Source organism: Poromitra crassiceps (genome assembly GCF_964638095.1).
Source record: "Poromitra crassiceps genome assembly, chromosome: 2".
NCBI classification, from domain to species: domain Eukaryota; kingdom Metazoa; phylum Chordata; class Actinopteri; order Beryciformes; family Melamphaidae; genus Poromitra; species Poromitra crassiceps.
The window spans coordinates 89,267,704-89,293,332 of NC_139624.1; the positions used below are offsets into that span (position 1 = coordinate 89,267,704).

The 25,629-nt window shown below is 44.6% G+C and overlaps 1 protein-coding gene across 1 annotated transcript in view; it reads left to right on the top strand.

Annotated features, from left to right (window-relative positions):
* Window positions 1–25,629, top strand: part of smarcd3b (SWI/SNF related BAF chromatin remodeling complex subunit D3b) — a gene marked incomplete at its 5' end in the record, with an annotated part of 63,129 nt that overhangs the window by 31,308 nt on the left and 6,192 nt on the right. The window contains 7 exons of the mRNA XM_083658026.1: window positions 3,844–3,886; window positions 10,108–10,230; window positions 12,046–12,168; window positions 14,935–15,030; window positions 18,943–19,044; window positions 21,378–21,539; window positions 21,871–21,968. Of these exons, the coding sequence (XP_083514152.1) occupies window positions 3,844–3,886; window positions 10,108–10,230; window positions 12,046–12,168; window positions 14,935–15,030; window positions 18,943–19,044; window positions 21,378–21,539; window positions 21,871–21,968 (747 nt within the window). The remainder of the gene's footprint in view (window positions 1–3,843; window positions 3,887–10,107; window positions 10,231–12,045; window positions 12,169–14,934; window positions 15,031–18,942; window positions 19,045–21,377; window positions 21,540–21,870; window positions 21,969–25,629) is intronic.

The following is a 25,629-nucleotide window of genomic DNA, read 5'->3' on the forward strand; positions in this document are numbered from 1 at the left end:
AAAGTGTGAGACATCTTATACTTAGTGTCTTCATCTGCACCTGAGGACTCAAAGTGTGAGACATCTTATACTTAGTGTCTTCATCTGCACCTGAGGACTCAAAGTGTGAGACATATTATACTTAGTGTCTTCATCTGCACCTGAGAACTCAAAGTGTGAGACATCTTATACTTAGTGTCTTCATCTGCACCTGAGGACTCAAAGTGTGAGACATCTTATGCTTAGTGTCTTCATCTGCACCTGATAACTCAAAGTGTGAGACATCTTATGCTTAGTGTCTTCATCTGCACCTGAGAACTCAAAGTGTGAGACGTCTTATACTTAGTGTCTTCATCTGCACCTGAGAACTCAAAGTGTGAGACATATTATACTTAGTGTCTTCATCTGCACCTGAGAACTCAAAGTGTGAGACATCTTATACTTAGTGTCTTCATCTGCACCTGAGAACTCAAAGTGTGAGACATCTTATACTTAGTGTCTTCATCTGCACCTGAGAACTCAAAGTGTGAGACATCTTATACTTAGTGTCTTCATCTGCACCTGAGAACTCAAAGTGTGAGACATCTTATACTTAGTGTCTTCATCTGCACCTGAGGACTCAAAGTGTGAGACATCTTATACTTAGTGTCTTCATCTGCACCTGAGAACTCAAAGTGTGAGACATATTATACTTAGTGTCTTCATCTGCACCTGAGAACTCAAAGTGTGAGACATCTTATACTTAGTGTCTTCATCTGCACCTGAGAACTCAAAGTGTGAGACATCTTATGCTTAGTGTCTTCATCTGCACCTGAGAACTCAAAGTGTGAGACATCTTATACTTAGTGTCTTCATCTGCACCTGAGAACTCAAAGTGTGAGACATCTTATGCTTAGTGTCTTCATCTGCACCTGAGAACTCAAAGTGTGAGACATCTTATACATATGCCTACCCCACACTACAGGATAATTTGCAAGATTATGGCCAAGATTCCCCCCTCCCGATTTTCTCGGGGGTGCTCCCGATTTGAAGCGCGTCGGGCAGATAATCTTCCCAAATGATCCTGTAGTGTGTGGGGTTCAAAGATTCACAATCGGGAAGACTGCCTCTTCCCGATTGTGAATCGGGCATATCTAACATGTTAGATATTTACAACCCGACAGGCGATTGCATCTTGAGCAGAGAGCCAGTAGTAGCTGCGTTTCCATTACAGTTTTTCGCAAAATAATCTGGTCCGCGTCCGCTCGCAGCCCCGCACAGAAACAAAGAACGAGGAAATTGTCATCGAGGTGAAATACCCGTGCATCTTTGAACGGGACGGAAAACTAAATGCTATACTGCAAAGCATGTAGCCTACAACAAGCGCTTAGGTCTCAGCTTCCCGCATCGGCGAGTGTCCGCACGGAAAAGTGAGTCAAATCAGCAGACGCGCCCCTCCACAAGACACCTGTGCAGACGGTTTTCGCCTGGCCGTGCACAGTAGGCCTACACCCCGAATGGACGCGGCTGTCCGCGCAAATATTAGTTAAACAAATCCTTTCAGTGCAAATGCATTATAAAAACAAAAAATAAAATTTGTTTAGAAAACGAAATGACACTACTACACCCGGTGCGAACACTGAATAGGCATTTTAAAAGTTAACGTCGAGCCCTGCTTCCAAGGTGAATCTTCGGCATAATCTTCTAGTGTGTGGGGTTGCGTTTGAACAGACGCGATTGTGTGTGTGTCCCAAGATTGAAATGTTAAAAAATCGGCTCTCTCTGTCCTGTAGTGTGTGGGCCCTCAAGATTTTTATAATCTTCAAGGATTTGAAAATCCTGTAGTGTGGGGTAGGCATTAGTGTCTTCATCTGCACCTGAGAACTCGTTGTCTCTTACTACACCGCATATTGTTTGGATTTCTAGCCGTCCTGCACCGACGCAAAGAGCAAAAATTGTGCGCTGCTTGTCTGCCCTTCTCCCTCTGTCGCTTTGTGTTTCTGTCTGCGACCCACAAATTCAGTGTCCGTTATCACTGTGTTGTCTGTGTGTCTGTCTGTCTGTGTGTCTGTCTGTCTGTCTGTCTGTCTGTGTGTGTGAAGCATGATTGTTTTGGTTCACTGAGAAACTTGTTGACTAAGCGCGTCCCTCAGATGAGTAGGATGTCTACCGGGTCCTTCTCTGCTGCACTGTGTGCCTGCATGGACACAGATACACCCCTTCCACCCCAAATCCTGTCCTACAAACTACACCTACTAACAGACCTCTTGACCGCACACACACACACACACACACACACACACACACACACACACACACACACACACACACACACACACACACACACACACACAGACACACACACACACACACACAGACACACACACACACACACACACACACACACACACGCACGCACGCACGCACACACCACACACACACGCACACACACACACACACACACACCACCACCAAGTGTTACCCCTCTGACATCGTTCTTGCTGCCATTGAGTGTGTCTCGACCACAACTCTAATCGGACAACCTTCGAATCCTCATCAATTCTTAGGAAGCCCGTCGGATTCCCGGGAGCCAATGAGATGCCGGCGAGGCAGATGGACATGAGAGAGCCCCAATCAGATCCCACGCTCGGATCAAAGTAGGAGTTTATTCTGCTGCATGTCAGTTTTCTTACATTTGACTCTCGCCCCTTTTGTAGCCTCTGACCTGAGCCCAGCTGAACTAGCTGTTTCTGTCCAAACATATTGACCCATTCCTAGAAGTTCTGTCACTTGTAGCGGTGCATGCTTTGGACTGGACTGAAGCATGGCATGATGGGAACAATTGTTGCAGCCAATGCTTCTTATTGGGGGGGAAAGTGATTTTCTAATAAAGTAGATTTAAATCTCAAACCCTTGTGTTTTAAGACACTATATACTACTATGTACAATGGCAGGTGTTTTAAAGCAGCTTTGTTTTTTTTTGCTTTAGATCCTTTTAATTGCCCCTGCATAGGTCTGTCAGTATTTGGCATGCTGATGTAACATACTGCTTCACAGACAGGCATGTTTTCACCACTGATGTTAATTTGCAGCTGGTCTTTTTAGTTTTAATTGCAACGAACATTTTGCTGGAAATCTGGCTTAAACGAGAAGCTGTAGTTTTGAATCTAATATTTTCTAATCAGTGTCACCCAGTAAGAAAGTTCTGACAAAGGCATCATCGGTAAACCTATTTGACTTCCTACTCCTCAGTCTGTCCTTGGTAAGTATGAGATGAATACATGGTACCTATAACCACATGGTGCCCTCACACAGAAGGACATGGCATTCATGAATGAAAATATCTACACACATCATCTAATGAACACACAACCTGTCACTATCCAAGTCCTACTGCAACGGCCCGAGTGATGATGTAGAGTCTGTGTGTGTGTGTGTGTGTGTGTGTGTGTGTGTGTGTGTGTGTGTGCGCGTGCGCGCGTGCGTGCGTGTGTGTGTGAGAGAGAGAGAGAGAGAGAGAGAGTGAGTACAGTGAATATGTGAATATAAGTCAGGCAAAAGATGTGTGATGTGACACTTTTTTGGCTGTTATAGGCTCTCGCTCTCCAGGTGGATCACTGCATCTCAGAGACATACAAACGCACACATGCACGCACACACACACACACACACACACACACACACACACACACACACACACACACACGTACATGCACACACACACACACACACACACACACACACACACACACACACAACTGGGATGCTGGGGTGCTGGATATGGCCCAGCATTTTAGCAGATGGCCTGGGTGCTACGCTATCAGTCACCATAGTAACATGCTCTCTTTTTCCTCTTTCTCTCTGTCTTTCTCTCCCTCTCTCCAGTGCAAAGAGAAGGAAAATGGCAGACAAGATTCTTCCGCAAAGGGTGAGGCTGCATGTTTTTACCTTTGTTGTAATGTTTTTGTTTTTGTTTTGTTTTTTTGTTTTTCAGTATTATAATCTGCAGAAGATTCTGGTGGGTTTTGATGTCGGGGGCTTCTTGGGAGGCACAGAGGGCCAGATGATTGTGTTCTTTTCAAATGAGGGGAGAGGGGAGACGTTATTTGGAACGCTCACTCACTGATTCAAAATGGAACAGTCAACGGGTTATGTCTAAGACGCAACCGCGACTCGAATCACAAGAGGCGGCGGCATCGCCACCACATCGCCGCAGGTGAGGGTGCGCCGTCCGAGGCTGCGATCTCAACCCCGCGGTCTCAGCCCTCCCTCCCAGCTGCTGGAGCCGCATGTGCATTGTAGTTGTGGAGGTCTGGAAGACTGTGGGAGTCTGTGTTTGTGCTTATCCTCTAACACAAGCCAGACAGGGAGAAGACTGTGTGAGTCTGTGTTTGGGTCTTATCCCCTAACACAAGCCAGACAGGGAGATAGTGGCAGGCTCGGCCCAGGCGCCACTCCACAATGACTCAGGGACGGAGAATGTCTGCCACACTCCGTCTGCCCGCACCTCGGCCTGGCTGAGATGGAGATAGGCGAGGAATGAAGGCAGGCACTGAGAGAGGAGCAGAAAAGACCAAAGACAGAGAGGGTGTCTGGGTAGTGTAGAGGTAAAAGCACTCGCCTACCACCAGGGGGTGTGTGGGTAGTGTAGAGGTAAAAGCACTCTCCTACCACCAGGGGGTGTGTGGGTAGTGTAGAGGTAAAAGCACTCTCCTACCACCAGGGGGTGTCTGGGTAGTGTAGAGGTAAAAGCACTCGCCTACCACCAGGGGGTGTCTGGGTAGTGTAGAGGTAAAAGCACTCGCCTACCACCAGGGGGTGTGTGGGTAGTGTAGAGGTAAAAGCACTCTCCTACCACCAGGGGGTGTGTGGGTAGTGTAGAGGTAAAAGCACTCTCCTACCACCAGGGGGTGTGTGGGTAGTGTAGAGGTAAAAGCACTCTCCTACCACCAGGGGGTGTGTGTGTAGTGTAGAGGTAAAAGCACTCTCCTACCACCAGGGGGTGTCTGGGTAGTGTAGAGGTAAAAGCACTCTCCTACCACCAGGGGGTGTCTGGGTAGTGTAGAGGTAAAACGCACTCGCCTCCCACTGCTCCTACAGACACAATTCGCTATGCATGCGGGTGGGAAGCCGGGGGGGTATGAGTCCTGGTCGCTGCACTAGCGCCTCCCTTGGTCATTCGGGGCGCCTGTTCGAGGGGGAGGGGAACTGGGGGGAATAGTGTGATCCCCCCCATGCGCCACGTCCTGCCGGTGAAACTCCTTGCCGTCAGGTGAAAAGAAGTGGCTGGCGACTGCACATGTATCGGAGGAAGCATGTGCTCGTCTATGGCTCTCCCAAGATCGGCAGAGCAGATGGACCAACGGGAACAATTGGGGAGAAAAAGAGAGATAGAGGAGGAGAGGGGAACTGTGTGAGTGTGTGTGTGTGTGTGTGTGTGTGTGTGTGTGTGTGTGTGTGTGTGCGTGCGCACAGTTTGGTAAGCAGTCCTTGCTGCATGGAGGAGTCTGGTGGTACAGTATGGTAATGTCTCGGTTTGAGACATTTTGATTGCTTCCTCCTGTCGCTCCCTTCATGGTGAAAGGATGAAAGGACATTTGGAGGAAATGCCTCAGAAAGAGCAACTATTCTCTGTTAGAGTTTAGTAGACAATCATTTATTTTTTATTTTATTTATTTGCCTATACAGTAATATGGGGATTTGAGGGTGAATGTTGCCACTGCAATGTAATTTAATGTCATTTAACTTTTATTTGACCAGGAATGGTCAAAAGCAGCATGGTATTTAGATAAACTGTCCCAGACTGGAATGCCACAGTTTTGATTCCGGAGTTCATCCAGGGCTAAATGTCCTTGAAGCAAGACAGTGAACCTCTAAGACCAAGGCAAAGCAGAGAACCTGCTTTAGCCTTCTAGTGATATGCATAATATGCATAATATGCATATCACTGTCTTGGGGGCTATTCATAGCTTTCAAGGGGCGTTACGTGCTGCCGGGAACGCCCACCTGGCGGTCAAACAGTACTGCTAAGTACTGTTTGAGCGGACGACAGCACAGGCATCACTACAGTATCTTCTTTTAGCAATAGTCTCACTAATCCCACAGTGGTTTACCTGCTTTTGAGATCTGCAAAAAATAGTTTGCTTCTGTCTCACCCGTTCTCCCTCTCTCTTCACACGCGACGAGGGCTGTGCTCTCTCTCCACAACATTATAAAAACGAGTCCGCACTCCGCACGCAGTTTGTTGTGAAACAATTTCTCCGAACTGCCATGTGTTGGACAGTAACGTTAACGATAGTTCGGTTTGTTTGAAGTGCCCAAAACGTGCAGTTTGTTTAGATATCGTTCTTTTTCAACGCTTGATAGATGGTCTAAATATTCCTGACTGGAAACTGGTGGAAAAAAGACCGCTTTTTGCTGGAGCTGCGTCTGGTCAGTGTTCAGCGCCATTGTTGTTTTGAGTTTTGACCGCCAGAATGGGCGTTCCTTGTACTTACGTAACGCCCCTTGAAAGCTATGAATAGACTGAGTACCGCAGGGATGACATCTTTTTGTAGGCCAACCCAGAAGTCCCTGAACTTCCTGGTTCCCTCATCTCAAAGTCAATGGGATTTTTGTATGTAGATTTTGGTTAAATGCCTGAAATAAGGTCTGTGGTAAACAAAAGTTTATGAAACAAACTTCATGTTCAGAGAGATAATCTTCACAATTGAGGACCACTTTTATTACTTTTGAGGCATAAATGTGATTTTTAAAAATACTGATTTTCAGAAAACATGCAGGTCTTCTGGACTCATTCCTGCGGTACTCTATATGTTAAGAACATCCAGTCCGATTCATAAATTCTCTGTGTGTGTTATTGCAATTGTTTGCTCTAAGGGGCTAGACACACAGAGAACACTTGACTTGACTAGCGCTAGCGGGAACAAAGTGAACAAAGGAAACAAAGGAACAAAGGAACAAAGTTCATCGCCGCAAGTCACCTTTTTCGGAAAAGTTGCATTTGAACACACCGCAAATACTACAGCCAACGCTAAACTAGCATGTACGTTCTGTGCCTGCAAATACTACAGCCAACGCTAAACTAGCATGTACGTTCTGTGCCTGCAAATACTACAGCCAACGCTAAACTAGCATGTACGTTCTGTGCCTGCAAATACTACAGCCAATCTCTACCCCTGACCAGCCAATCAGAGTGATTTCTCTACCCCTGACCTAGCCTTGGTGAACCCAGCCTTCAACGTGACGTCACAGACTATGGGCCCTATCTTCGTACGGCGCTATCGTTTGCGCGCCTCTTATTGCTATCTTCCCAGCGTCTAAGCTATCGTCTGCCTCCACCGTCTAGTTTTGCGCTGGGATGACGCAGGTGTAGGCGTGGCCCAGACGTGTCCGTGGGCCTCTAGCCTATCATGTGTCTCGCGCAAGTGTCATTTAGCGCTCTGGGGAAGATACTGTTGGTATGTGCCGAGCGCAAAGAGAGGTTTGGGCGTTGCCCGTTCCAAAATAGGCGTTCCAGCGCAATGTGTTTGAAAAAGGAGCCTGGGCGCTCTCAATTTTAACGCCAGCAAATAGCTGGTCTTAGCGCAAGCAACCCCACTACGCCAGGCGTACACCTGAGCGCAGACAGCATTCTCCGTGCAGTACAGGAAATCCTTGCTTGGATACATTTACGCACGGCATGGATGTCACTCTCCTCACGCCTGCACACACTCTTCTCTCCTCGGAATGCATTACATTACATTACATTACATTACATTACGTCATTTGGCAGACGCTTTTATCCAAAACGACTTACATTAACACATTTTTGTCAGCAATAGAGCAATCAACTATGCAACACAGTCTATGACAACTACAACCTCTGAAGGAACAGTGGTACAAGTTTAGTTTAGGTTAGTGTTTTTATTTTATTTAGAAAGATAGAGAAAGAAGTTAGATCAAGAAGGGCCCAGATGGAGCCTGAAAAGGTGTGTCTTTAGTCTTTTCCGAAAGATCGGCAGTGATTCAGCTGTCCTGACCGAAGGTGGAAGCTCGTTCCACCATTGAGGTGCCAGGGACGAGAAGAGTCGAGATCTGGGTGAGCGACTTTTGAGCCCCCGTAGCGAAGGAGGGGCGAGGCGTCCTGCACTGGTGGAGGAGCGAAGGGAGCGCTGAGAGGTTTGGAACCTGACCATAGATTGCAGGTACAGGGGAGCTGACTGGTGTACTGCCCTGTAGGCCAGTACCAGTGTCTTGAATTTGATGCGTGCCGAGATGGGAAGCCAGTGGAGGTCCTGGAAGAGGGGAGTAACATGAGAGAATTTGGGTTGGTTGAATACCAGACGGGCTGCAGCGTTCTGAATGAGCTGAAGCGGTCGGATGTCGGTGGCAGGTAGGCCGGCCAGGAGCACGTTGCAGTAGTCCAGGCGAGAGATGATAAGTGACTGGACCAGGAGTTGAGTCGCTTCTCATGTGAGAAAGGGACGGATTTTGCGGATGTTGTAGAGGGAGAACCTATAGGAGCGTGCTGTCGCAGCTATGTTGGCTGAGCAAGACTGCTGGTTGTCAAGGATCACCCCAAGGTTCTTAGCTGTTTGGGAGGGAAGTACAGTGGTATTGTCAATGGAGATGGAGAGATCAGCGAGAGGGCAGTCTTTCCCTGGGAGGAAGAGTAGCTCTGTCTTACCAAGGTTGAGCTTGAGGTGGTGGGCAGACATCCAGTCGCCAATGTCTTTGAGGCATGCAGAGATGCGAGCCTCGATTTGAGTGTCGGAGGGAGGGAAGGAAAGGAAAAGCTGGGTGTCATCAGCATAGCAGTGATAAGAAAAGCCATGAGATGAGATCACATGGGCAAGAGATCTGATATAGAGAAGAAAAAGTAAGGGGCCCAGGACTGAGCCCTGGGGGACACCGGTGGTAAGAGGAATGCCACGTTGAGTTTCAACTATAGCCTGCATTGCAGAAAAAACACACCTTGATTTAAAAATGAAAATTCGTTTGTCATGGCTTTATTAGGCTACATAATTCCCGACCATACAGGTCTGTGGTGTAACATTAGATTACTTTAGGTAGGAGAGGGTAGGAGAAAATAAAAACAAATGTTGATCTTTTCCAACCATTATGCGTTTAATAGCACCGCAATAGCCCTCTCCACTTCCCTCGTCGGGGGGAGAGAGAGAGAGAGAGAGAGAGAGACACGGGGCATACTGCCTCACCTCGTAATAGCCAGTAACCTATAGGCCTAGCTGCAAAAGTTAACTGTTGAAAATTCAATGTCTGGTTTTGTCACGAGTAGCCTACAGTGAAGTCCTTCTCGCCATCAAGCAGACAGTGATGGAAGCATGTGTCTTTATGTGCGCCAAGGGGAAAATTACGGACTAAATTGGTGGGATTCGATGTACCGTATATATATTAATAGAAACAAATAGAAAATAGCTGATTAATAAAATGTGTGCTGGTGGAACGAAATTCAACTTCAAATAGAGCAGCATCACTCATCGCGGCTCTCAGTACGCTGCAAGCAGAGATGCAGGAGAAGAGAGCCCGAAAAGGAATAAGCATACGTCCATACAGTCAGACGTTTGGGCAGCAGCCCTTTTTAGCGTGTGAAATGGCAATAATACACAGGTGATTCACAGGTGGGCATGAGCACATTATTTGATTTCTATGCATGACAGCCTCACATCTCTCTCTCTCTCTCTCTCTCTCCCCATCTAGGCTATCTTTTCTCTCTCCCTCTTTCTCTCTCTCACTCTAGTCCCTCTGAGTGAGGAGGAAGCTGCTGACGTGACGCTGTGGTTTTATGGGCATGACCACACCTCCACAATGCTTTTGGGCATAAACACGCCTATACAGAGATGTGCGCCGAGATGACGTGAAGCGCAGCGGGCCGACACACCCACAATTAGGGCTTTGCGCGGCGCTATTCCAGCGCAAACTGGGCGCTAACGCAAAATTATGAATTACTATGCCTGTAACGTGACTGATAGTCACGTGGAGGCTGGGTTTACCCAGGCTACCCCTGACCAGCCAATCGGAGTGATTTCAAATACTAGGGCGACACCCAGACATGGTCGACGCCCATTAATTGATTCTATGTGTCAGCCCCCCTTGAAATCACAATCTAAATGTTGATGATGATGGAGTTGATTGTCCCCCTCTGTCCAGATCCGTGAGCTGGTCCCTGAGTCTCAGGCCTACATGGATCTGCTGGCGTTTGAGCGCAAACTGGACCAGACCATCATGCGCAAACGGGTGGACATCCAGGAAGCGCTGAAGAGACCAATGAAGGTAAGAGGAATCCTGAGCTCCGCTGGCTGATGATGTGAGTGGTGTCCTTCTGTTAAGTTAAGTTATCCTTTATTTATCCCCATGGGGAATTTCATCTTGCATTTGACCCATGCTCAACTAGGAAGCTTCCTAGAAACTAGCAGCAGTGGGCAGCCGCGGTGCAGCGCCCACGACCAACTCCAATTCTTTTGCCAGTGCCTTGATCAGGGGCACTGACAGGAGTATTAACCCTAACATACTGTACATGTCTTTTGGTGGTGGGAGGAAACCTGTAACCTTGCTTGCAAGATGGATAACCTCGCGAGATCAAAAGAGATTCTCTCGACGTAATCCATCTTGTCATGCGCAGGCAGTTAGGATGATTGGTCGAGCCATGCCGGCCCGACGAATCAGCGGCAGCCGTAGGCGGGCTCAGGCTCGTCTGGGCAAGTAGTGGGTACATGGTCTTTGTAGTTCTTTTCACTCGTTAAACATGGCTGCCGCCGCGGAAGTGACAGGCAGTCTGAATGAAATTGAATGTAACGTTCCCAATTCTATGTATTAAATTCTAAAAAACGACCCTCAACATTTGGGAAGGCTAAGCCACACAACTAGTTCGTTATAATCTAACGAAATGCTTCGAAGGTGACTTTACGACCGTGGGGACGGTGAGGACTCAATCAATGATAGACAGGCACCTTCCTCCGGTCGCAAACGTGACGTCAGAGGCATGGCGATCTGATTGGTTGAAGTTAACACGCACCAGCGGTGATAGACAGATGGGTCATCCAATCACCTGCCAAGTAGCTTGGAAAAAGTGCCCGCCTCCATCAGCGGGTCTAGTTACTTCATTCCCAGATCGACTGGTTTAGTGAAACTATGTGGAGCTATACCGTCCATCTGGCAGCGTCAGGTTAGGAAACCTGAGCACCTGGAGGAAACCCACACGAATACGGGGAGAACATGCAAACTCCACACAGAAAGGACCTGGGACGGACGGGGGTTCGAACCCGGGACCTCCTTGCTGTGAGGCAATAGTGCTAACCACTGAGCCACTGTGCCTTCTAAAATGGCACTTGTGCTACCCGACAGTTGTTCCTCAGTCATTCAAAAACACACATGATTACACTGAAGGGTCTTAACATACACTACCAGTCAAAGGTTTGGACACACCAGATTTTTCATTATTTTTACTATTTCCCACATTTTATTATAATAGTAAAGACATCAAAACTATGAATAACACAAATGGGATCATGCAGTGACCAAAAAGGTGTTAAACAAATCAAAACTATCGTATTTTAGATTATTTAAGGGCCACCCTTTGCCTTGATGGAAAGGCAAAGGCTTTGGAAATAAATTCATAATAGGCATCAAGTTCACTATTTATATTTGAATAATTTTGTCTAAGAAACCAATTTCAAGCATTTAAGTGTGAGCCTTTAGATCAAAATGTCTTTAACATAACGAAAAACATCATACACTCAATCTGGTGTGTCCAAACCTTTGACTGGTAATGTACCTAGTAACTAATAGTATAAACGTCCATAGTGGATTTTAATTTCCTACCCAACAACATATTGTGAGTTTCATCTCACATTGAAATCAAAGTCTTCAAACACAAAACATCTCTATATAAGATATCTGGTGTTTACATGGGGAAATATCCCTGTAAAACTGACTTTGTTTGTGTGTGTGTGTGTGTGTGTGTGTGTGTGCATGTGTGCGTGTGCGTGTGTGTGCGCGTGTTTGTGCGTGCGTGCGTGCATGTGTGTGTGTGCGTGCGTGTGTGTGCGTGCGTGCGTGTGTGCGTTTAATGTGTCCTTGTGTCAGCAGCAAAAGCGTAAGCTGAGGCTGTATATATCCAACACCTTCAACCCTGCCAAACCCGACGCCGACGACTCCGACGGCAGCATTGCATCATGGGAACTGCGAGTCGAGGGAAAGTTGCTGGATGACGTGAGTTTCCTCTCTCTAAAATATACTGCCGTTCCTCCAGTGGTATATTTTCTTTTGTTGTGTCATATATCCGTGTTGTGGAGGATTAAAGGACAGCAGCGTTTTAAAGAAAACACGCTTCAAAACATTGGTGGGTTGCGACCCAAAAGTGGGTGGTTTTGAATGGGCTGCAGATGTGTGCATGGCAAAAATCAGTTATTCTACTCCTTGAGCAGATCATCAGCCGATATGACTGTCTTTCAGAGGCTGTATGGGCTCATTTTGAAAGCTAGAGTGAAGATACTGGTATCATATGAAACTAGAAGACCTAGACTAGAAAACTAGAAGACCTAAGGCTAGTTTGTCAACAAGGGGGCTAAATAACGCTCCAAATTTAGAAAAAAATTTGGCGAGGGAAAAACTGGCATGGTCATTTTCAAAGGGGCCCCTTGACCTCTCACCTCAAGATATCTGAACGAGGATGGGTTCTATGGGTACCCACCAGTCTCCTCTTTACAGATATGCCCACTTTATGCTAATGCCATGCAGTTTGTTTGTTTTTTACAAAAACCATGCAGTTTTTTTTTTTTTACAAAAACCATGTAGTTTCTTTTGCATGTAGTATAAATTCTTTATTTCCACCTATTCTACTTTAATATTTCTGCATGCTGGTTCCCTAAACAGTCTTGGAATTGTATAAATTGGGCATGACTGGAAGGCCGAGGGCCCTATCGTCGTGCGGCGCTATCGTTTGCGCAGCCATTTACGCACCTCTTATGCCATCTACCCTGTGTCTTAAGCTATCGTCTGCCTCCACCATCCAGTTTTGCGCCCAAATCTAAGGGCAGACACAGGTGTAGGCGTGGCCCGTGCGTGTTGGTGCTAAATATTGGCCTTTGCGCGCCTCAAATGCTATCGTCTGCCTCCCACAAGCGTCATTTTGCACTCTGGCCAAGATACCAGCGCCAGGTTCCGAGCGTAAACACAGGTTTGGGCGTCGCCCATGCCAACCCAGGCGTTTGTGCGTTTGCGCAATGTGTTAAGAAAAATGTCCTTGGGTGCCACCTAATAGCAGGTCTTAGCGCTAAAAACCCCACTGCGCTTAAGCGCACGCAGTATTCTCCACGCAGTGAAGGAAATCCTCGCTTGGATACATTATGCACAGCATGGTCCCTCTCTCTCCAAAACCTTGTGCATGCGCACACTCCCCTGCCTCTTCAGAATGCCACATTTATTTTCAACTATAGCCTACATTGCAGAAAAAACACACCTTGATTTGAAAATGAGAATTCGTTTTTCATGGTTTTATTAGGCTACATAATTCCCGATTATGTTACAGTTCTCTGGTGTTAGGTGTAGGCTATAATTACTTTTGAGAAAGTTGTGTCCCTGCAATTACACGCATGCAAGACCAGCTTCTCCACAGCGCGGATGACCGCAGTCAATAGCTTAACCCAAGTGGACAATTCTGATATAGACTATTGAAATAGGCTAGAATTAAAATCTCACACATCCCTACCCTATTAAAGAAACTAATATTTTTAAATGTGTATGTTATAGCCCACACACGCCCACAATTAGGGCTTCGCGCGTGGCTATTCCAGCGCAAAATTGTGACGATAGAGCCCTGAGCCCAGTTGTATTAATGTGTGATGATGTTAGTCTCCATAGTAGCCATGTCATTTTAGTGAGACCATTTTTCTAAACTTGACCTCACTGTATAAAATGACCTACTGTGATCTCTAAGATAATCCTAGCCTCATGAAACTTTACAACCACAAACTAGAGACCATTCAGAAAAGAGCATCACCAGCTTAAGTTGTATATACCTGTCATTCAAGATAAGCCTTTTTATTTAATTCAAGAAAATTCTGCTTTTTTATTTCATATTTCATACAGTTCAAATTTAGATTCTTGTAACTTGATGAGCATCACTGGTTTAAACTTGTTTAAAAAGCATATAGGACTAAAAAAAGAGAGAGAGAAATTAATAAAAATCTGAAATTTGGCTCGCAACTTAAATGTAAGTGGTGAGGCTAGACCAGTAGACCAGTGCTTCACCATCTCTTGCTGATGAGTTTGTTGCGAGTCAAAGATGTGTCTTCTGAAAAAATAACTGAGATCATAATCTCCCATTTGATCCAGGAGCCTCTCTGGCTGGTTTCTGGCCCACAGTCATGCGCAGTAACGACGGATAACACGGCTTCGCCCCAACCACTTCAGACGGAAAACCATCAGTTGGCGCAGAATGTAAACGAGCAATCGGTGTTTTGAAGAATGTTTAGAGAAATTATAGATGCAGCATGAAACCAGAATGATCTTACATTTGTTTTGCACAGTAAGCTTCTCTTCAAATGCTCTGATGTTCTCAGTAGTCCGGGGCAAGGCCGTCATTTCACAGTGGTTGGAAGCACTTAGGTTTCACAAACCACAAATATTTCTGCTTGAGCTCTGAGGAAGTGGACCCTGAGAATGTCTTGTCTCGCACTTTCGTCTCTGATCTCATTCGTCCTCTGTGGTTTCTTGATGAGAAATGTTGCTGTGATCCAAGCAGCAGCGACAAGGGTTAACGTGTGTGTGTGTGTGTGTGTGTGTGTGTGTGTGTGTGTGTGTGTGTGTGTGTGTGTGTGTGTGTGTGTGTGTGTGTGTGTGTGTGTGTGTGTGTGTGTGTGTGTGTGTGTGTGTGTGTGTGTGTGTGTGTGTGTGTGTGTGTGTGTATGTGTGTGTGTGTGTTGTGTTTGTTTGATTTGGAAATTAATTGGGCAACATTCTCCATCCGCTCCACAGCCCGGGAAGCAGAAGAGGAAGTTCTCGTCATTTTTTAAGAGCCTGGTGATCGAGCTGGATAAAGACCTGTACGGTCCTGACAACCACCTGGTGGAGGTCAGTGCCACCAAAACCACCACCACACCTTCTATGCTAACAAAGAGTTTATCTCCACCTGGTGGAAGTCAGTGCCACCAAAATCACTATCTCCAAATGACAGTCACCATAACCTTACACCTACTCTTACAGCATGATGGCAGCCAGCCAGCCATTTTAGCCTAATATCAGACTGAATTGGCAACTTGTTACACTCCATTTCCTTCTTCAGTAACCTATTTCCATAGGGGAATACCCCCCCCCCAGCAAACAGGATATTGCATGTTTTTGTCAAATTGTCATGGCAAATTGTTTACAAAAGATGGACAATAAAACTGATTTTCAAAGGACCTTGAGGATTTTTCAAGTTGTGAATTAAGTCAAATTTCTCTCTTGATTACAAAGGTGGAAAATACAACTGTTTTTAACGGGGTGTTTACTGATTAAATGTTTAAGCTCCCCACAAATGCAGATGTTTTTTTAAATATATATAACCAATTGCAAATTATTACAATTACCAAACAGATAAAAAGTAGATTATTATATTGAAATGTTATTTTAGATTTAGAATGTTAATTTTCTATAAAACACAATACATTTTAATGTAATTCCACAACGTTTATTTTTGGCCCTCGGCCCTCCACCCAGATTGAGTTTTGGCCCTTCATGGGAAAGAATTTGGGCACCCCTGGTCTATCTCGTCTATACGGTCGCCATTGTTGTTAGGTCCGGCACACTTGACAACAGCTTGACAATGTTGTTAGTCCCGCCCGTGGGGGCACTGATTGGATAATCGTCAGTCCCCCTCAGCACTCATTGGGACTGGGTGTATTTTTCAGCAGAGGAAATCACTGTTGTATGTCACGATGCCAACCAGAAGCATCCAGGCTAAACCAGTTCAGTTAATGTTTTGGGGATACAACCATCAGCGTTTTGGAAATATCGCTGTTTATCTATTTAGGAAAAATGGATAAACAGCATTCTGCAATGCAACCCTTCAAAAGTAGTCATTAGTGTTATATTACGACCCTCTCTGATTGACTCTCCTTTGTATTTTATTTTATACTTTTAGCTGCAAGCACTAACATAACTGCTTGCCTTGCTCTTCACTACTTGTGTGGTTTAGTAGGTCCAGATGGTTGGCACATAGTTGCATTTTTATATGGTATTTTGATATGTTTAGCCTTAGCCTATGTGGATAACATTCACTTCTGGATAACTGAAAAGGCTTTCATTTGAGATCACATCTACTAGTAATAACTGGCATTTTTTGATGCGCAATTCAGCACAGCAGATAAGAGCAATCATTCAGTCAGTCAGTTTACCTGTGAAGGCAATCGATAATGGTAAAAAACAGATCAGCTATGATTGTGTGGGCCTCAGGGGGGAGTTCCGGTAGTGAAACTTGAGGCCAATGCAGAAGTACCAAAAACTGTAGTTCATGATTGACAGGTCGCCTGTCCAGCTCGCCGATCACAGACCAATAGCAGGCGGCTCTGGGAAAACCCCTCTCGTCCAAATATGGTCACTTCTGGCTCCAAAAAACCTCGATGACGACAGCCAAACTGCCAAACTAGAGGCTTCAAAACGAGAGCTCAGAGATCTATGGGTGACGTCACACTCACTGCATCCATCTCTTTTTTACAGTCTATGTGTGGGAACTTTTAACCAGCAGGGGGGTTGATTGAATATTGTTACTGTGTGCCACGTGGTTAAATGGGCAACGAAATGTACCCAACAGGCCGAGGGTCAAATCCCACCAGAACTTTCCCTCCTGTGTCTTCAGTAGTCGGGCTAAATAAAGAATAACAAAGATTGAAAGTGAGAGGACTGCCCACTCTTTGTTTTTAATACTTGATCCTCTGTAACAATAGAAAGTGGAAAGGTTTTTATTTTCCTCAAACACACTGAAAGCTTGCTGTAACACTGGAGTGTGAGAGCTCTCACATATGAATAACAACCATTAGCTGCCCTTCACTTTGTAGCTTCACAAAATGTATTGACTTAAAAAAAAAACACTTTAGGAGTTTCAGAGTGAGAATTATGACTTGTCAAGGTTTCTCCTTTTAAGACGGTATTTTAGCGAGGCACTCAGTTGCTTTGCTTTGAATGATTTTCCATCAAAATATATTTTTCTCTACCTTGAGCTACAATCAATACTTATCTGTTCTGAGGCAGTAATTGGTGGAGGAAAGTATCCTTCTATATTGCATCCCACAATGCACTGCAGGCCTACTGCTGGATGCTGTTTGAAGAGCTTTTCTTTTCAGCTGCTGACCACTTTACATACAACACAGATGCACATCAAATGTCATGTGGGGTTAATATATATCTCAAGAGAGAGACTAGAACACAGAATGTCATGTGTTTGTCCAGGCTGATTATATGCACTCCCCATTTGATAAGCCGTGCTGCTGTTTGGCTCCAAAATGTCTCCGCTGATTGTGTGATTCTGCATGTGATAACTTTCAGCTCAAACGGCCACAGTCAACCTTTTGCTATCTGGCTTTCTTAGCATGCCATGCATGGCCACTTTTCCTTTACAATGATTTCTCTCCTTGCAAAACCACTGATTACAAAAAGGTCAAGATGAAGGCTGCTAGCTGCAAGTGTAGTCACATGATTTTGTGCTCTATGTCTTTGGAAATTGTGTGAAATCTCCTGGTCCTGGTCCAGGCAGTTTAAATCTCCTGGTCCTGGCAGTTTAAATCTCCTGGTCCTGGCAGTTTAAATCTCCTGGTCCTGGCAGTTTAAATCTCCTGGTCCTGGTAGTTTAAATCTCCTGGTCCTGGTAGTTTAAATCTCCTGGTCCTGCCAGTTAAATCTCCTGGTCCTGCCAGTTAAATCTCCTGGTCCTGGCAGTTAAATCTCCTGGTCCTGGCAGTTAAATCTCCTGGTCCTGGCAGTTAAATCTCCTGGTCCTGGCAGTTAAATCTCCTGGTCCAGGCAGTTTAAATCTCCTGGTCCTGGCAGTTAAATCTCCTGGTCCTGGTAGTTTAAATCTCCTGATCCTGGCAGTTAAATCTCCTGGTCCAGGCAGTTTAAATCTCCTGGTCCTGGCAGTTAAATCTCCTGGTCCTGGCAGTTAAATCTCCTGGTCCTGGCAGTTAAATCTCCTGGTCCAGGCAGTTTAAATCTCCTGGTCCTGGTAGTTTAAATCTCCTGATCCTAGCAGTTAAATCTCCTGGTCCTGCCAGTTAAATCTCCTGGTCCTGGTAGTTTAAATCTCCTGATCCTGGCAGTTAAATCTCCTGGTCCAGGCAGTTTAAATCTCCTGGTCCTGGCAGTTAAATCTCCTGGTCCTGGCAGTCAAATCTCCTGGTCCTGGCAGTTAAATCTCCTGGTCCTGGCAGTTAAATCTCCTGGTCCTGGCAGTTAAATCTCCTGGTCCTGGCAGTTAAATCTCCTGGTCCTGGCAGTTAAATCTCCTGGTCCTGGCAGTTAAATCTCCTGGTCCTGGTAGTTTAAATCTCCTGGTGGTTTGTGTGATGGCTGTGTCAGTGTCTGTTTGGAGTGTATAGTCACTGTGTGTGTGTGTGTGTGTGTGTGTGTGTGTGTGTGTGTGTGTGTGTGTGTGTGTGTGTGTGTGTGTGTGTGTGTGTGTGTGTGTGTGTGTGTGTGTGTGTGTGTGTGTGTGTGTGTGTGTGTGTGTGTGTGTGTGTGTGTGTGTGTGTGTGTGTGTGTGTGTGTGTGTGTGTGTGTGTGTAAGTAAGTAAGTAAGTAAGTAATACTTTATTTATATAGCACCTTTTAAAACACAAGGTTACAAAGTGTGTGTGTGTGTGTGTGTGTGTGTGTGTGTGTGTCTGTGTGTGTGTGTGTGTGTGTGTGTGTGTGTGTTTGGGCTGAGTGTGTAGTCAGTGTGTTTGTGTGATGCTCCGTCAGTGTGTGTTTGGAGAGTGTAGTCACTGTGTGTTTATGATGCTCCATCAGTGGCACCGCACCGGCACCACCCAGGAGACAGACGGCTTCCAGGTGAAGAGGCCAGGGGATGTGAGTGTGCGCTGCACCCTGCTGCTGATGCTGGACTACCAGGTGAGGGCGCCACACAGCCACCAGTCACAACTCCAGTGTCTGAGCAGGAGGCCCTTGTAGCTCTGAGTCTACAGCAGTTCTCTATCTATATCATGTGCCCAACCAAACTACTGCAGATCATCTCACTGATGAACACAGAGAGCAGGAGCTCATCTGTGAAATCTGCATTTGGTGACACTTTATTATGGGGCTTTTCAAAACAGGAGTTACAAAGTGCCTTACAACAGGACATAAAACAAGGGGCAGGTTAGAAATAACAAATAAAAAGATAAAATGACGCAAGAGACAACCAAACAAGCAGAATTAAAACAGATGCATGGAAAACGGGCAATGAAAGAAAACATGGACAACATAAAGTGCAGATTAGTGGTGCGACAGTATAGCAGTGGTTCTCAAACCTTTTTGGCTTCAGTACCCCCTTTCCCTGATTTATGACTCCAACTACCTCCTTTACCCGTCTACAACATTTAGCTTAGAAAACTGCAAGAGAAAACTATAGCAGATGATGCAATAAATGAATGATAACCTATCTTTTGAAGAATATATAACATTACAAAATAAGAAATGGAATGAAAGAGTTACAATTAGTGCCTCTTGAGCAGATTTATTTTAACGTTTCATTTATTCTCATGATTTATTCTTACATGTTTCCATTTTCCCCTTTCTCTCAAGTACCCCGTGTAGTACCTCGAAATAAGTCAAATAAAAAAGTAAAAATAATAAAGTAAAATAAAAAAGTAAATAAGTTAAATGCTAAAACCCAATAAAATCAACATGAATAAAATGCCTGTTTAAAGAAATGGGTTTGAAGTGATTTAAAAAGGGGAAATGAATCTCCCAGTCTAACAGATAGAGGGAGGCGATTCCATAGGGTTGAAGCTCAACCTGAAAAGGCACAGTCACCTCAGGTTTTTTAAGTCTGGATCGCAGGACAAGTAAAGCTGTGTTCACACTGAGATATTTATTTTTCTCTCTGTCGCTCGATTCAACTCTTTGGAATCGCTCTGTCACAATCATATCACAATCATATCACGACATGGCAGCTGTCAATCAAATCTTCATTTCAGGATAATTTTCTCTTCCAAATGAAGGGGAAAATGGCACCTAGTGCCTGTCATCTGGCAGAATTTCTAGCCCATAAACTAACTACTAACTTGACCAATTATGCAAACCAAATCAAATTGTAATGTCTAAGAATGCAAAGAAATGTAACTGGCTCGTTAAAACTTGCATTCCAGGAATATTATTTACTGCAATAGCGATAATGGCGCGCGCCTCCGAGAGCCTGCTGGTTGTCAGGGGTCGCACCTCGGAGATTCCAGGCCGACGGGCTGCACTCTCCGCTCGGCAACACGAAGGCAGCTGGCTGCCTGCGGCTCGCTGAGCTCCACTCAGCCACTAACTTCGCGTCAGACGCAGGCTCTTCCCGAGGAGAGCGCCACAACACGCTGAATCCCACTCGATTTGGAGGCGGAACACGCCAGGATTGGCCAAAGCCCAATCCAGTCCCCAGAATTGTCAAATAAAATCATCGACATGATACTATGACCCGCCTCTCAACCTGTCATCTCAGACAAATTATGTTCTCAGTATGAAACGGACTCTGACGCACGCGACGAACGTGTTCAGTTCGACTTTAAGAGCCCTTGGTCTTACCTGAGTGGCTTTGCTGTGGTGTATGGCTTCAACAATCTCTTGTGCAATCCTGAATCGTTTTTGGACTCTGAAATAACCTTTTAAAGGGGGAAATAGTTCTTTGATTGAACTGTTCACCACTCTGAATACACACACCTGTTACACCTGTACGGGAGGGTTCCCGAGTTAACATGTTGGGAACTTCAGGTCTACAGAATCATTATAGCACAGTTAAGACTGCCTTTTCAACTCAACATCTATTCCCGAGCTGGTGGAGTGTATTAAAGACCCTGGCAACAAAAATCCACAAAACCCTCCTAAATATGTAATTTAGGGTCTTATGTGCATAATTGTAAGCATCTAACAGATGAACAAATCTTAAATATTGCCATTTTGCTGTTTTCTGAGTTTGGGGTTGGTGCTGCTTAGGGCTCATTATGTTCAGATCTTATCATGTAATATGGATTTATCAACCATAAATAAACTCAGTTGTCTGTCAGAGATGAGATGTTTAAAAATGCATTTGAAGCCAGCAAACAGACAAACCCCCCCCCCCCCAGCATGCGCTGTGTCATTGGGCTCTTGCGAGCTCTCCGAGGCTGTCTGTCTCGGTCACATTGTTTGATGCATCATTGTTCTGAGGTAAAGCGCTGCTCTAGTTGCTGTAATGGGATTATATCCTCTCTCTCTCTCCACAGCCTCCACAGTTCAAACTGGACCCTCGCCTGGCTCGCCTGCTGGGCATCCACACTCAGACCCGGTCCTGCATCATCCAGGCCCTCTGGCAGTACGTCAAGACCAACAAGCTGCAGGACTCCCATGACAAGGAGTACATCAACTGTGACAAGTACTTCCAGCAGGTACATGTACAGGGTGCTTCAAGTGCCTCACTGCTAGTTCATAGACTTAGATAATAGTATCACTGTCGCTCATAATATATATACCCCCCCCCCCATACTATTAGTGTAGCCCTACTCAAAAGGTAGCAATCACAGCAATCTCCAAATCACTACTGGAAGCTATAGACTACTTCCTAAAAAAAGGTTATTCTTCTACAATTCAAGTTGCAGTGAAAATCTAAAATGTTTGTCAAATTGCAACATAAGCAGCAAATTTGTCTAATTCTGCAGTAGATATTTTGTTTATTTTAAGCATGGAAAAATATATTTTCTGTATTTTTACCCTGTGCAGATTTTTGACTGTCCTCGGCTGAAGTTCTCTGAAATCCCCCAGCGCCTCACCAACCTCCTCTTGCCTCCTGACCCCATCGTCATCAACCATGTCATCAGGTAGAGTGCATTCCTACATGCTGAACATAGTTGTATGTTGTGCAAGTTTTTATGCCTCCGCCGGCGATGTCTATCATCTATCTATCTATCTCTATCTATCTATCTTAAGCTGTTTTCACACATATAGACAGGGAAATTACCTGTATATCAAGACTGGCTATTTCCCAGAATTTCCCTTCACACCTGAGGGATCACATGTGGAAAAACAGCAGCGAAAAGACCTGTATTTGAGGAAAGGGGGGGGGGGGGGCACTGCAGAGCGGGTGGGGAGTGACGTGTGCACTTGGATGGTTGAATCGTCCTTATTTTGGGGGTCGGCAAAACTCTGATGGTGAAATAAGTTCGCTTGTCACACAATAAATCACACTCGTTTGACTTAAGAGGGCATGTATGTTGTATCCTTCACATTCGCTAACCAGTCTTTGAACTGAAATCTTTGAAGAAGTTGGGATCCCTGTCTGAGAGAAATAGCCTGGCTGGTTCGATGTTTATCCGTTCACCTGCGTCGCGTTGAAGCACTTTTTACAGACTTGCTTCGTTTGATGTGTCCAGGGGCTTGCCTTCGCTGTCAGCAACGTAAGCAAAATACTTCCACATTTCGCTTCGTGCATTTGCTTTCTCTACCAGAATCAGAATCAGAATCACTTTTATTGCCACAGTATGCAAGTTACATACGAGGAATTTGTCTTAGTGTCTGTATGCAGCGTAGCAGTTACATCAATATACAGGGATAAGAAGTAGGAAGATAACTAACGGCAATCGCAAGGTTGCAAGTGCAATTAAATCGAATCAAATCCAGTCAATATATACAATATGTACATGAGTGGTGAAGTGTTCTGTGGATGATAAATATGAATTTACATTGAATGTACATGAAATTTACAGGCTAGGTTAAATAGGCATTAATGTGCAGGGAATTTACATCAATTTACCAGTCCCAGTTAGACAGGCATTAAATTAGATACAGTATGAGTTCCAGTTTTATGGGGGGGGGGGGGGGGGGTTGTTTGTGAGGCCCTTGGCGGAAGGGGTTTCCGGGCCTTGTTGGTGAGGCTGTTGGCGGTTGGGAAGAAGCTGGTCTTGTGGCGGGTGGTTCTGGTCTTGGCAGACCTCAGTCTCTTGCCGTGGGGGAGTGTCTTAAAGAGTTTGTGGCCAGGGTGGGAGGGGTCAGCCATGATTTTGCGAGACCGCTTCAGTGTCCTGGCTGCGTGCAGGTCTTGGAGGAATGGCAGGTTGCATCCGATTATCCACTCTGGTATCCTTACCAGACGGTGATGGAGGAGGTGAGGATGGACTCAACGATGGAGGAGTAGACGTGCACCATCGTGGCCTTTGGCACTTTGAATTTCTTCAGCTGCCGCACAAAGTACATCCTCTGCTGTGCCTTCTTGGTGAGAGCTCTGATGTTCAGCTCCCATTTTAGGTCATTTTAGATCAAGCCGCTGCCATTTTCGCTGTATCTGTCCTGTGTGTCGGGCTGCTGCGGAGGACTGAAGGACTGGCCAGAGAGCGAGCAGAGAGGGGAGGGGGGGAAATCGGCACGCCCACACATGAAGCAGACATACCGCTCTTATGACAAGCTCCAAAGTTGTGAAATGTCCGCGATGACGGGGGCGCGCTTATCCCGGAAAACCACTTTCAAACATGATGGCATTACACCGCTTTCTGGTCATTTCCCGGTATAAAGCGCATGTGTGAAAACGGCTTTATATACATTTGGCAATGTGGACTCTGTTTCTCTGTCTGTTTCAAGAATTTTGGCTGGCCACAGCTATGCCGTTTTACGTGCGATCGGACTGAAACTTTCAGGGGGCATAAAGAGCACCCGTGCGGGTGACCTTTTTTAATTAGGGCAGATGAATTGCCCTAAGGCTGATTGCCTTAAGGCTGAGGCTATTAGTTCAGTGATGATGTCATCAGTGCTAATGTCATCAGTGATGTCATACATAGGCAGTTTTTATTTTTTTTTATTTTTTTATTATTCAAACAGACAAGAGAACATTGAATATTGGAACAGACATGTGCTCATTACAGAAGATAAATTAAGATGGACAAGTATGATGGTACAAATTACAGTCGAGAATCAAGTAGCAATGACAAAAGTGAAAACAAAAACAAATTATTCCTCTTTAAATAGTTCACAATATAATTTGACAGTTTTATTACTCTTATTACCATCTATACGTTTAAGAGTCCTAATGTAATCATTAAACTCACAAAGAAACCTTATGAAATTGGGGGAAGATTTTAGCACTCTGGCCTTATGTATATGAAATTTACCATATAAAATCCACAGGTTAACAATGAATTCAATTATACTATTCTCATGATCAAAGTACGGTAGGTAATGACATGTATACATTCAATCCTGATGTTATATTTAGTTTTCCTTAGAATGTAATCCTGCATTTGAGTCCAGAACGCAAGTGAGTGCAAACAATGGTAAAATAAATGAACAAAAGTTTCAGGGTCAACACTGCAAAAATTACATTTGTTATCTACTTCTAAAAATTTTGAAAAATACAGGTTTGTTGGATACATACTGTGCAAAATTTTGATGTGTACTTCTTTAATCTTATTATTGATACAGAATCTATGTGGTGAAAGCCATGCTCTCTGCCAGTCAATGTCAGCTAAAATACTGTTCCAGTAAGCCTTCCCTCTAGGAGTAATTTTCTTTTTTTCATAGAAAGCATTACGGATATGTTTATTGTTACATTTAGCATTCAAAATGTCAATACCATTTATCTTCAAAAGGGTTTCCAATCGCAATACTTCTTGATATTGAAGATGCGTTTTCATTAGATGGGAAAGACCGTTAGGGATGGCTTTCATCACATAGTTGAATTCCTTGCTTGTTACTGGAAAAGCTTTACGCAGGAGGAAATGCTCATAGCTAAATAATAAACCGTTTGCATCAAAAAGATCACTTACAAAAATAATATCTTTATCAATCCAGCTTTGCTTAAAGATAGATTTTTTCCTCACAAGAATGTCTCCATTATTCCATATGATGGTTTTGTGTGGGGAGAAGTTATGTACATAACATAATTTCCATGCTAGGAGGGCCTGTTGGTAAAACTTAGACAACTTTATAGGTAGTTTTGTGATGTTAAAGTTACAGGAAAGTAGAAAATAGAGACCACCAACATTTTTGAAAATCTTGTTTGGAATAAAATACCAAATAGACTCAGGGGCTTGCAGACATTGCTTAATCCATTTCACTTTAAATGTATTATTCAAATCAATAAAATCTATCAGTTCAAATCCACCCTCCTTCCTGTTTCCAGAAAGTATTTCTTTTTTTAAGTGGTGGTGTTTATTTTTCCAAGCAAAATTTGTGAGTATGCTGTTGATTTCCTTAGATGTTGAGTCTTGGACAAACAATGAAAGGGCTGGATAAACAAGTCTTGAAATACCTTCCGCCTTGGTTTAAAAGAACTCTACCAAAAATAGATAGATCACGTTGAAGCCACATATTCATAATATTTTTTGTCTTTTTGATTCTAGGAAGAAAGTTTAGTTGTTGTCTAGTTAACATATCTTTAGTTACATCAATACCCAAATATTTAACTGTTTTTTTCACTGGAATGTTGGATATGCTTACCTCATCTGTATCATATAAGGTCAAGATTCCACATTTCCCTATATTAAGGTGCAA